The 13,914-nt window shown below is 49.7% G+C and overlaps 1 protein-coding gene across 1 annotated transcript in view; it reads right to left on the bottom strand.

The window, feature by feature from the left end:
- HDAC8 (histone deacetylase 8) overlaps positions 1-11,316 on the bottom strand; it is a 121,727-nt gene extending 110,411 nt beyond the window's left edge. The window contains exons 1-5 of the mRNA XM_007668293.3: positions 11,132-11,316; positions 10,560-11,088; positions 8,748-8,800; positions 6,956-7,086; positions 3,621-3,762 (exon numbers count right to left, since the gene is read on the bottom strand). Of these exons, the coding sequence (XP_007666483.2) occupies positions 3,621-3,762; positions 6,956-7,086; positions 8,748-8,800; positions 10,560-11,088; positions 11,132-11,316 (1,040 nt within the window). The remainder of the gene's footprint in view (positions 1-3,620; positions 3,763-6,955; positions 7,087-8,747; positions 8,801-10,559; positions 11,089-11,131) is intronic.
- Between the last annotated feature and the right edge of the window lie 2,598 nt (positions 11,317-13,914).

Raw genomic sequence — 13,914 nt, 5'->3', positions numbered from 1 at the left:
GGCCCCAAGACTCCTTTAACGGATTTCCAATGAGAACAACTGGATGTAGAGAGGCAAAAAGGAGTTTCTGGTCTCCGCCCTACCGTGCTGTAATAATAATAATAATATTGGCATTTGTTAAGCGCTTACTACGTGCAGAGCACTGTTCTAAGCGCTGGGGTAGACTCAGGGTAATCAGGTTGTCCCACGTGAGGCTCACGGTTAAACCCCATTTTACAGATGAGGTAACTGAGGCACAGAGAAGTTAAGTGACTTGCCCACAGTCACACAGCTGACAAGTGGCAGAGCTGTGGACCCACAGAACTTCAAAAAACCCCTTCATAAAATCCTACTGGACATTCTAACCAAGAAGCCAGATATTTCCTTCCTCCCTCTGCCCAACCTGGCTGATTTATTTCCTCGGCCGGCAACGACGCGCTTGCCGAACTATTAATCAGAGTAAAAACTCCTGACAACAAGCATATAAGTACACTCCTTGAGGGCAGGGATTCCGTCTACCAACTGTTCTGTATTTTCCCAAGCACTTAATTCAGTGCTCTGGAGGAGGTAAACGCTCAGTAAATCCACCAACTGTACTGTACTCTCCCAAGTGCTCAGTACAGTGCTAGGGATGAAGTAAGCACTCAACAAATCTACCAACAGTACTGCACTCCTAGGCACTTAGCACCCAGCTCTTGAGGAAGTCAGTGCTCAGTACATACCAGCGCTTAGAACAGTGCTTGGCACACAGTAAGCGCTTAAATGCCACCATCACTGACCAACTGCATACAGTTAATTAGAAGAAGCAGTGTGGCTCAGTGGCAAGAGCCCCAGCTTGGGAGACGGAGGTCGTGGGTTCTAATCCCGGCCCCGCCGCTTGTCAGCGGTGTGACTTTGGGCAAGTCACTTCCCTTCTCAGTGCCTCAGTTACCTCATCTGGAAAATGGGGATTAAGACTGTGAGCCTCACATGGGACGACTTGATGACCCTGTATCTACCCCAGCGCTTAGAACAGTGCTTGGCACATAGTAAGCACTTAACAAATACCAACATTATTATTATTTTTATTATTATTATTAGACTGCATATTTTCCCCAAACCAACCTACATGTGAGGGTTGTGGAAAGAAAGGGAAGCCCGGCTAAATACTCTAAAAGTGAACGCTGGGCAAGGATAGGCACCAGATGAACGGTCAAAACTGGGACCATGCTTAAAACAGTGTGTGGCAAATAGTAAGAGCTTAACAAATACCATGATAATAGTAATAATAATAATAAAAAAGGAAAAACCATCATTCAGCCAAAAAATTTTTAAATTAAACCATGACTACCCTCTAGTGGTGAATTAGGCAAAATGAAAAAAATCCAACTTTTCTAGACCAGCAAATTAATAAATTCCTTAAATACGCCATCTCTTGCACAAGTTTCAAGCCCAGCCCCCCCGTGGGGGGGGTCTTCTCGATCATTCATACATTCATTCATTCACTCAATCATATTAACTGAGCGCTTACTGGATGCAGAGCACTGTACTGAGCACTCGGGAGAACAATAAACAGACATTCCCTGCCGGACCTCAATGCCTGTTAAAGGGACACTGAGGATGGGGAGACTGTGAGCCCCACTTGGGACGGGGCAGGTGTCCGAGCAGATTATCTCAGATCTACCCCAGCGCTTAGTACAGTGCCCGGCACATCGTAAGCACTTAAAAAATACCATTATTATTATTATTTAGAGAATTATAATAATATTATTTTTATTAGTGAAGCAGCGTGGTTCAGTGGAAAGAGCCCGGGCTTGGGAGTCAGAGGTCATGGGTTCTAATCCCAGGTCTGTCGCTTGTCAGCTATGTGACTGTAGGCAAGTCACTTAACTTCTCTGTGCCTCAGTTACCTCATTTGTAAAATGGGAATTAAGACCGGGAGCCTCTCGTGGGACAACCTGCTTACCCTGTATCTCCCCCAGCGCTTAGAACAGTGCTCTGCACAGAGTAAGCGCTTAAGAAATACCAACATTATTATCTTCTAGACTGTCCGCCCGTTGTTGGGTAGGGACTGTATCTGTTGCCGAACTGCACTTTCCAAGCACTTAGTACAGCGCTCTGCACACAGTAAGCGCTCAATAAATACGAACGAATGAATAATATTATTCTAGAGGGGGCAGCTAATGCTGAAATGGTTTTCTAATAGGAGGTTTATAAAGCACAGGGCCCTCTCCCGAGTCAGGAGCGATGTAATGCGTCAAGATCCCAGCTGGCAGTGTGGGCATCAACACTGGCGGCTCTCCGCCCATAAATTCATCTCTCCTTTGACTCTTCCCCTCTTTTACGAACGCCTCTAAGCCCCAGAATGCAAACGCTAAGCAGAATAATAATGATAATAACCATGGTGGTATTTGTTAAGCGCTTACTATGTGCCAAGCACTGTTCTAAGCGCTGGGTGGATACAAGGTGATCAGGTTGTCCCACGTGGGGCGCACCGTTTTAATCCCCATTTTACAGATGAGGGAACTGAGGCACAGAGAAGTTAAGTGGCTTGCCGGCTGGCGAGCGGCAGAGCCGGGATTCGAACCCATGACCCCTGACTCCCAAGCCCGGGCTCTTTCCACTGAGCCACGCTGCTTCTCAGAATACCGACTGCCACGTAGTCCCCGTCAGACGCCGGTAGACCTGGTTTCTGGACTATCATCGAGACTTTCCTAGGGTCCCAAAGGCAACCTTTTACATATTTCATCCAAATCTATCTGCCTCGAAAACCACACGAGCCTCCCCCTTACAAGCTCGTGTCGCACAGGGAACACGTCTAATTCTAATAACAACTGTCGTATTTGTTAAGCGCTTACTATGTGCCACGCACTTTACTAAGCACTAATTGGGCTGAACACAGTCGCTGTCCCACTTGGGCTCACGGTCTTAATCCCCATTTTACAGACGAGGAAACTATGAGATGAAGTGACTTACCCAAGGTCACACAACAGACAAGTGGCAGAGTTGGAATTAGAACTCTGGTCTTCTGACTCCCAAGCCCATGTTCTTTCCACTAGGCCCCGCTGGTGTTGTACTACACTCTCCCAAGCGCCTAGAACAGTGCTCTGCACATAGTAAGCGCTCAGTAAATACCACCAATTTGAATGACTGATTCGTTCATTCAGTAGTATTTACTGAGCGCTTACTATGTGCAGAGCACTGTACTAAGCGCTTGGAATGTACACATCGGTAACAGATACAGACAGAGACTGATTTTCCTCCCCAGCCCCATCTGATCTTGCCGATTCATTCTAACTCCTCAGGGTGTACTTAAAAGGTGACACCACGGAAGCCTTGGCCGAGGCGTGCAGTTAAAATAATGATAATAATAATTACAAAATTTATTAAGCGCTTCCCATGTGCCAGGAACCACACTAAGCGCTGGGGTGGATACAAGCGTATTGGGTTGGACCCAGTCCCCGTCCCACATGCGGGTCACAATCTCAACCACCATTTTACAGACGAGGTACAGAAAAACGAGGTGATTTGCCCAAGGTCACACAGCAGACAAGTGGCGGAGCCGGGATTAGAATCCGTGACCTTCTGACTCCCAGGCCCGGGCTCTATCCACTAGGTTACTCTGCTTCTCGAACCACAGAGCGCAGAGGCCGTCGACCTACTTTTTCGCGTGGTGCCAACCTCCGGCCCAGTTGATCGCGATTTTGCATTTTCCGTCATTCAGGCACTGGGCAGCTGTGATTGTAGCCCCGCCCACCGCGGCCGCGTAATCAAATATCCCTTCAGTGGCTGGACAGTCATAGCCTGAGGACAGAAACCAAAAGAGAGTTAGCTCAAGAGTTAATAATAATGGTGGTATTTAAGCGCTTACTATGTGCAGAGCACTGTTCTAAGCGTTGGGGTAGATACAGGGTCATCAGGTGGTCCCACGTGAGGCTCACAGTCTTAATCCCCACTTTACAGATGGGGGAACTGAGGCACAGAAGAGTTAAGTGACGTGCCCACAGTCACACAGCTGACAAATGGCAGAGCCGGGATTCGAACCCATGAACTCTGACTCCCAAGCCCGGGCTCTTTCCACTGAGCCACGCTGCTTCTCTAGATGCACTTCAGAGACAACGCAGAGAGGCTGGGAAAGATAGAGGCGATTAATGATAGCATTTACTGCTACTAATAATAATGATGGTAATGGTGCTTACTATGTGCCAGGCACTGTTCTAAACGCTGGGGTGGCTAAAAGCGAATTGGGTTTGGGCACAGGCCCTGCCCCATGTGGGGCTCACAGTCTCAATCATTCATTCATTCATTCAATAGTATTTATTGAGCGCTTACTATGTGCACAGCACTGGACTAAGCGCTTGGAATGGACAAATCGCTAACAGATAGAGACGGTCCCTGCCCTTTGACGGGTTTACGGCCTAATCCCCATTTTAGAGATGACCAGGGGCACAGAGAAGTGAAGTGACTTGCCCTAGGTCAGCCAGCAGACAAGTGGCGGATCCAGGATTAGAACCCATGACTTTCTGACTCCCAGGCCCCGGCTCTAGCCACTAGGCCATGCTGCTTCTCTAAGCGTGTGATAAGGGGTTGGACGAGCTACCAGATGATACGATCGGATGCAATCCAAAAATAGAGCAACAACCCGTTGATCAAAGTGAGGGTTGGGGGCGCTCCCCAAATGCAGCACGGCTTAGTGGCGGGCGCACGGGCCTGGGATTCACAAGGACCTGGGTTCTCAACCCGGCTCCACCACATTCATTCATTCCATAGTATTTCTTGAGTGCTTACTACGTGCAGAGCACTGGACTAAGCGCTTGGAATGGACAAATGGGCAACAGATACAGTCCCTGCCCTCTGACGGGCGCACAGTCTAATCGGGGGAGACAAAAACAATAGCGATCAATAGAAACGAGATACATGTCTGCTGTGTGACCATGGAGGGGTCACTTCACTTCTCCAGCCCTCAGGGACCTCATCCGTAAAAGGGGATTAAGAGTGTGAGTCCTGTGTGGGACAGGGACCTAACTTGAATCTACCTCAGTGCTTAGAACGGTGCGTTGCACATAGTAAGCACTCAGTAAGTACCGTAATTATTATTATTATTACCCTGTCTTCCCAACCTCAGCAGGGTTGAAGCAATTCATACTCAGAAAATATTGCCTGGAGCATTGAGGGGCTTGAGTACTGCCCCTCAAATTAATATCATGCTCAAGTTACGTCTAATCAAGTGCCTCATTTTAACGTGCATTTGACTGTTCGATTTTTAATTTGCTCCTATCGTTGCTCGCCCTTTACCCTCCCCCCCTGGAAGCCCGTGAGGTCCGGCGGCTGATCGGACTAGTTTGGATCGACCGCGGTGCTTAGCGTTGTAAGCACCGAATAAATTCCAAAATTCAAATGAATCATCGAGCTCTGTGTCCGTATCTCCACTCGCTCTGAGATCCTGAGGGGTTTATAGGACAGGGATGTGGGTTCATTATCTTTTATTTACCCCAATGCCTGCAACGTAATAAACACTTCATAAATATTACTGCCGCGGCTAATCAATCCACTGGGGGTCTTTTCACGCAAATATGCCAGTCGCTGCAGATTTTATGAAGCGAAAAATTCATTTATAGGATTAAATTGTGGGCAGGGAATGGGTCTGTTAATTCCGATGTACTGTCCTCTCCCACTGTTTAGTACAGTACTCTGCACAAAAATACCACTGAATGATTGATTAATACGTGAACTAATTTGAGTAAAACTCCATCCTGCTGTTGGTACGCTCCGCTCTATTCTTTGCTACTCTCCTTCCTGCTTCTCTTAGAATATTCCTCTTTTCAAACAACCCCCGTTCGTTCCAAAAGTGGGAAAATGATTTCATTCTGATGAGTCTGTCGTGTCGGGAGCAGAGAAGAGGTGGTGAGTAGGAGTACCAGTGGGAACTGAAAATGACATTTATGATAAGAGGTAAACTCAAATGATGATATGATATTATCAGTGGTATCTGTTAGGAGCTTATTAGGTGACAAGCACAGTTCTAAGCACTGGGGTAGACACCAGGTTATTAGATCAGGCGCAGTCTCTGTCGCATATGGGGCTCACAGGCTACGTAGACGGGAAAACAGGCTAATTAAATTCCCACTTTACACTTGAGGAAACTGAGGCCCAGAGAAGCAAAGTGACTTGCCCAGCGTCACCCAGCAAACAAGTGGCAGAGCCGGGATTAGAACCCAGGTCCTTCCGACTCCCAGCCTCAGACTCTTTCCATCAGGCCACTCTGCTTCTCAGAGCCTGGGCCTGGGAGTCATAACGTCACGATTCTCATCCCGGCCCCTGCCACTTGTCTTCTGTGTGACCTTGGGCAAGTCACTTCACTTCTCTGGGCCTCAGTTCCCTCATCTGTAAAATGGGGATTGAGACCGCGAGCCCCAGGTGGGATAGGGACTGTGTCCAAACCGATCTGCTTGTATCCACCCCGGCACTTAGCAGAGTGCCTGGCACCGAGTAAGCGGATAAAAAATACCACCACGTTCTTAAATCCTCGACGGAGCAGGGCCGCACCAGCTGGGATGGGAAGTCTGGGAAGAGCGGAGGACCATCGTCCTGGGTTGGCTTGCTTGAGTTTCCATGGGCCTTCCCACCGAGTGGAACGCAGCTGGCTCAAGGACTGGGGTTGGGGGGCAAAGACTTAGGTATATATGTGATTAGATCTCTAATTCTATTTATGTAATGATGATTATTATTATTTTACTTATATTTTATAATACATTTATATTATTATACTATTTTAATTATTTTATAATGATGTTACCGATGTCCTTTTCCTTATTTTGATGTCCGTCTCCCCCCTTCTACACCGTGAGCCCATTGTGCGCGGGGATCGTCCCTATTTGCTGCTGAACTGTACCTCCCACGCGCTTAGGACAGTGCTCTGCACCAAGTACGATTGAACGAATGAAAGGGCTCTCGTACCATCTACCCCCTAACCCGCTGCCCGGTGAAGTCGCTTTACCTAGACCGTATTCCACCGATTCTGGGTGATCGTCGTCCCCTTCCTCGCTGACTTTCTGGAGGTGCTGCAGATAAGCATCGGTGTGAAAGGTTGCCATCTCCTCCATGGAGGCCACTTTGGGTTTGACCACCCTAAAGATAAGGGAAGGAAGAGAGAGACGCGAGGGAGTCAGTCGGGGGGGTGACTGCAGCTGCCGGGGTGGGGAGGAGACAGCAGTCGGAGCGGGATATGAACCTCCCGGCTCTAATTTTCCATCTGTCACGCGAAAGAATACACTCTGCTCCCTCTTCCCCTGCGTTATTCTTCACTTCCTCCTGGCCGCAGTGACGTCTCTACTACGGGACGACGGCGGGATAGATGTGTGAATCTCCATTCTCTCCCTGGTTTTCGTTCATTCAATAGTATTTATTAATAACGTTGGTATCTGTTAAGCGCTTACTATGTGCAGAGCACTGTTCTAAGCACTGGGGTAGATATAGGGTCATCAGGTTGTCCCTCGTGAGGCTCACAGTCTTGATCCCCATTTTACAGATGAGGTAACACGCACAGAGAAGTGACTCGCCCACAGTCACACGGCTGACAAGTGGCAGAGCCGGGATTCGAACCCATGATCGCTGACTCCCAAGCCCGTGCTCTTTCCACTGAGCCACGCTGCTTCCCTATTTATTGAGCGCCTACTGTGTGCACAGCACTGTACTAAGCGCTTGGAATGTACAACTCGGCAACAGACAGAGACAATCCCTGCCCAATGACGGGCTCACGGTCTCAACGGGGGCTTTTCCTAACTCAAGTGTTCTGGGTCAGTAGGGGTGAAGGAAGAAGAAAACGTCAGAAAAACCAAATGATCCCCTATTGGGAAATTTCACTCGGTCAACTGAGGTAGACCGGCAGCCTGGTTCTTAATTAACTGGATTAATAACCAGATTGAGGTCAGGGTGAATAACCAGTTCAATGTCTGGAAACACCTACATTACAAATCATTCTTCCGCGATTCAATGATTAGCCCTTTGCCAATAATAATGTTGGTATTTGTTAAGCGCTTACTACGTGCAGAGCACTGTTCTAAGCGCTGGGGGAGACACAGGGTCATCAGGTTGTCCCACGTGAGGCTCACAATTAATCCCCATTTTACAGATGAGGTAACTGAGGCCCAGAGAAGTGAAGTGACTTGTCCACGGTCACACAGCTGACAAGTGGCAGAGCCGGGAGTGGAACCCATGACCTCTGACTCCCAAGCCCGGGCTCTTTCCACTGAGCCACACTGCTTCCCCATTCCCGGATATCTCTGAACCCCCAAGACCACTGCCTCCCATCGGGAACCATATTTTATTTCAGAGGACTTAACTCATAAAACACCGAAAGAAACTCACTGTAGATATACTGAAACCCATACTCCTTTAGTTTCAGGAACTAGGTTAGAGCGTCGCATATTTACCGTACTGGAAATGGACATTTGGGACTTGGAAGCCTCGGACGTGAGAAGCAGCGTGGCTTAGTGGCTAGAGCACGGACCGGGGAATCAGAAGGTCACTGGTTCTAATCCCGGCTCTGCCACGGGTCCGCTGTGCGACCTCGGGCAAGCCACTTAACTTCTCTGGGCCTCGTCCCTCCTCTGTAAAAAATGGGGATGAAGACTGAGAGCCCCATGTGGGTCAGGGACTGCATCCAAGCTGATTCATCTGCATCTACCCCAGCGCTTAGAACAGTGCTAGGCATATAATAAGCACCTAACAAGTACCATCACTATTATTATGTGGAAAACGAATCCTGGGGGGAAAAAAAATAAACTTACCTCATTAACTTGAGCAATGCATAGGCTTCAATCAACGAATGCACCATGCTGGCCTAATAAGGGGAGAGGAAAAAGAAGGGGCTTAATTTTTTTTTTCTTTACGGCTTTTCTACTTTTCCATAAATCTCAAAATTGCATCAGATTTGTTCTAGCTCCCCCCGACCCCCTCCTATTGTGTGTTTGAACTGTAAACTCACTGAGGGTGGGGAACGTATCCACCAACTCTGTTATAGCGTATAGTGTATTTGCTGCTGAATCGTACTTCCCAAGCGCTTAGTAGAGTGCTCTGCACACAGTAAGCGCTCAATAAATACGACTGAATTAGTACAGTGCTCTCCACGCAGTAAGTGCTCAATCAGTACCACTGACTCACTGATTTAAAGTCCAGTGGAGTCAGTGGGGTCAAGTCCCAGGGTCACCTTAAGGTTTACTTTCCAGCAGGGTTTCTGGACCCTATTCCTAAAGTCCCCAACTAGCCCTTTAATAATGACGGCATCTGTTAAGCACTTACTATGTGCCAAGCACTGTTCTAAGCGCTGGGGTAGATACAAGGTAATCAGGTGGACGCACATGGGGCTCCCGGTTTTAATCCCCGTTTTACAGATGAGGTAACTGAGGCCCAGAGTCACCCAGCTGATAAGTGGCGGGACAGAAATTAGAACCCACGACCTCTGACTCTCAAGCCCGTGCTCTTTCCACTAAGCCACGCTGCTTTTCTGTACTGTCCAGGATGTCACACCTCCCCTTAGCACCCCAAATCTGCCCTTCCAACGCCAAATCCTCCCTCTAAATCATCTCACACACACTCCTGCTCACACTCCCGGGTCCCCTGGGATCCCCTTCCTTCCGTCGCCCAGCAGCAGTCGGGTCCTTCTGGGTCACTTCTCTGGGCCTCAGTTCCCTCATCTGTAAAATGGGGATTGAGACCGTGAGCCCCACGTGGGACAGGGACCGCGTCCGACCCGATCTGCTGGTATCCATCCCAGGGCGTGTGGGTCAGTGGCAAGAGCCCGGGCTTGGGAGTCAGAGGTCACGGGTTCTAATCCCTGCTCCGCCACCTGTCAGCTGTGGGACTTGGGGCAAGTCATTTCACTTCTCTGTGCCTCAGGTACCTCATCTGTAAAATGGGGATGAAGACTGGGAGCTCCACATGGGACAACCTGATTACCTTGTATCTACCCCAGTGCTTAGAACAGTGCTTGGCACACGGCAAGCATTTAAAAAAAACCACCATTATTATTAGCAGCGGTAGTACAGTGCCTCGCACATAGCAAGGGCTTAATAATAATAATACCATTATTATTAATGCAATGCCTCAAACAGAGTAAGCGCTGAACAAATACCATCATTATTGTAATTAGCAGTAGCAGTATAGTGCCTCGCACATAGTAAGCGCTTAACAAATGCCATCATTATTATTATTATTAGTGCACTGCCTCGCATATAGTAAGGACCTAACAAATACCATCATCATTATTAGCAGTAGAACAGTGCTTCGCACATAATGGAAGCAGCGTGGCTCTGTGGAAAGAGCCCGGGTTTGGGAGTCACAGGTCATGGGTTCGAATCCCGGCTCTGTCCCTTGTCAGCTGTGTGACTGTGGGCGAGTCACTTCACTTCTCTGGGCCTCAGTGACCTCATCTGTAAAATGGGGAGTAACTGTGAGCCTCACGTGGGACAACCTGATGACCCTGTATCTCCCCCAGCGCTCAGAACAGTGCTCTGCACATTGTAAGCGCTTAACAAATACCAACATTATTATAACAGGCGCTTAACAAATACCATCAGAATTATGATTATGACGATGATTACCCTTTTGGGGACCTTGGACAAGGAGTCGCAGGCAGTGACATACTCAGGGCTGTAGATATACACCGGGGGCAGCCGCGGCGTCTTCACCCCATGCGGGTGATGCCGCTGCAATTGCTGCAGCGGCTGCTCCTGCTGCAGCGGCTGCTCCTGCTGCAGTTCCTGCTCTAGCTCCTGCTGCAGCGGCTGCTCCTGCTGCAGCTCCTGCTCTAGCTCCTGCTGCAGCTCCTGCTGCAGCTCCTGCTCTAGCTCCTGTTGCTGCTCCTGCTCCAGCTCCTGCTCCAGCTGCAGTCGCTGCTTCTGTTGCAGCTCCTGCTGCCGCTCCTGCTCTAGCTCCCGCTGCAGTTGCTGCTCCTGCTGCTGCTCCTGTTGCAGCTCCTTCTGCTGCTGCAGCTCCCGTTGCAGTTGCTGCTCCCGCTGCAGTTGCTGCTCCCGGTGCAGCTCGTGCAGCCGTTCCTGCTGCAGCTGCTGCGCTTCCCGCTCCTGCTGCATCTTCCGCCGGTCTCCGCCGGCTCCGGCCGCGGCGGTGCCCCTGCAACACCCGCCCGCCCCGCCCCGCAGCCCGCGGCACGTACGTTCCGCGCTCCCCTCGCCGAGCCTCCTCCTCCGCGCCGGCGACGGGAACCCCCTGGAGCGGGAATCCCAGGAGCTTGCAGACGGAGCCGAGGTTTCCGTATTTGATTTCTTCGTCCGGGGGCCTTTTGTGCCATCGACGGCGGGCGGGGCGGGGCGGGGAGCGCTCGTTTCCCTCCGGACGCATTTGAGGTGAGCACCGGCGGGGCGCGGTGCATGCCGGAAGTTGTAGTTTTCAGGCAGCTCGCCAGGCCTCCCCCCCCCCCACCCTCAGGCCCAGCCCTGGTGCATCCAGCATTCACTCAGGCCTATTTATTGAGCGCTTACCCTGTGCCCAGCCCTGCACTAAGCGCTTGGGCGGGCACAATGCAATAATAGACACATTCCCTGCCCACGAGTCAGTCGTATTTATTGACCGTTTACTGTGTGCACAGCACTGTACTAAGCGCCTGGGAGAGCACACGATGCAATAATAAGACACATTCCCTGCCCACGAGTCAGTTGTATTTGTTGACCCTTTACTGTGTGCACAACACTGTACTAAGCGCTTGGGAGGGTGCACTGCAATGATAGACACATTCCCTGCCCATGATGAGTCAATAGTATTTACTAATAATGTGGGTATTTGTTAAGCGCCTGCTATGTGCCGAGCACTGTTCTAAGCGCTGGGGTAGACATAGGGGAATCAGGTTGTCCCACGTGGGGCTCACAGTCTTCATCCCCATTTTACAGATGAGGGAACTGAGGCACAGAGAAGTTAAGTGACTTGCCCACAGTCACACAGCCGAGACCGTTTACTGGGTGCACAGCACTGTACTAAGCGCTTGGGAGGGCACACAATGCAGTAATAGACACATTCCCTGCCCACGAGTCAGTTGTATTTATTGACCGTTTACTGTGTGCACAGCACTGTACTAAGCGCTTGGGAGGGCACACAATTCAATAATAAACAGAGGCATTCCCTGCGCACGACAAGTCAATCATATTTATTGAGGGATTACTGTGTGCAGAGCACTATACTAAGCGCTTGGGAGGGTTTTTTTGTTCTGTTTTGCTTTGCTGTCTCCCCCGTTTAATAATAATAATGTTGGTATTTGTTAAGCGCTTACTATGTGCAAAGCACTATTGTAAGCACTGGGGTAGATACAGGGGAATCAGGTTGTCCCACATGAAGCTCACAGTCTTAATCCCCATGTTACAGATGAGGAAACTGAGGCACAGGGAAGTGAAGTGACTTGCCCAGTCACACAGCTGACAAGTGGCAGAGCTGGGATTCGAACCCATGACCACTGACTCCCAAGCCCGGGATCTTTCCACTGAGCCACGCTGCTTCTCTAGACTGTTTAGACTGTGTGCCCATCACTGAACAGGGATTGTCTCTGTTGCCGAATTGTACATTCCAAGCGCTCAGTACAGTGCTCTGCACATAGTCAGCACTCAATAAATACTATTGAATTAGCAGGCACCTTTGGGCAGGGAATGTCACTGTATTTTGTTGTGATGTACTTCCTCATGTGCTTGTTTTGTTGTCTTGTCTGCCCCTTTTAGACCGCGAGCCCGTCGTTGGGCAGGGATCGTCTCTGTGTGTTGCCGCATTGTACTTTCCAAACGCTTAGTACGGTGCTCTGCACCCAGTAAGCGCTCAATAAATACAATAGATTGAATAAATGAATTCCCTGCCCGTAATGAGCTTACATATAACAGAGAAGCGGCAGAGCTGGGATTAGGAGCCAGATTCTCCTGACTCCCAGGCCGGTGACCTATCCCTTGGATCAGCCCCTACGTGTAAGATCGCTGAGACCTGGTAAGCTTATCATTCATTCATTCATTCAATAGTATTTATTGAGCGCTTACTATTAATGTTGGTATTTGTTAAGAGCTTACTATGTGCCGAGCACTGTTCTAAGCGCTGGGGTAGACACAGGGGAATCAGGTTGTCCCACGTGGGGCTCAGTCTTAATCCCCATTTTACAGACGAGGGAACTGAGGCACCGAGAAGTTAAGTGACTTGCTGTGTGCAGAGCATTGTACTAAGCGCTTGGAGTGGACAAATCGGCAACAGATAGAGACGGTCCCTGCCCTTTGACGGGCTCACGGTCTAATCGGGGGAGACGGACAGACAAGAACGATGGCCATAAATAGAATCGAGGGGATGAACATCTCATTAAAACAACAACAAATAAATAGCAATAGCAAATAAATAGAATCGGGGAAGCAGCGTGGCTCAGTGGAAAAGAGCCTGGGCTTCGGAGTCAGAGGTCATGAGTTCGACTCCCGGCTCGGCCACTTGTCAGCCGTGTGACTGTGGGCGAGTCACTTCACTTCTCTGGGCCTCAGTTCCCTCATCTGGAAAATGGGGATTAACTGTGAGCCGCACGTGGGACGACCCGATGACCCTGTATCTCCCCCAGCGCTTAGAACGGTGCTCGGCCCATAGTAAGCGCTTAACAAATACCAACATTATTATTATTAGAATCAGGGTGACGTACATCTCATTAACCAAATAGGGTGCTGAAGATTTATGCAGTTGAGCGGACGAGTACGGTGCCGAGGGGATGGGACGGGAGAGGGGGAGGAGCGGAGGGAAAGGTCATCTATTGTGACCTTAAAATCTTTAAGATTTTCCCCCTCACCAGCCGGAAGACCGTTCCCACAGTGGTAGTGGGGTGGAGGGGTGTGTGTCTGTGTTAGACAGAAGGGGGTGGCCTGTAGGGAGCTCATTGCGTGTCCGTTTCTTGTTGCGCTATACTCTCCCAAGCACTTAGTACAGTGCTCTGCACACAGT

The sequence above is a fragment of the Ornithorhynchus anatinus genome, chromosome 6 (assembly GCF_004115215.2).
Source record: "Ornithorhynchus anatinus isolate Pmale09 chromosome 6, mOrnAna1.pri.v4, whole genome shotgun sequence".
Lineage (NCBI taxonomy): Eukaryota > Metazoa > Chordata > Mammalia > Monotremata > Ornithorhynchidae > Ornithorhynchus > Ornithorhynchus anatinus.
This window is presented reverse-complemented; position numbering and strand designations above follow the sequence as displayed.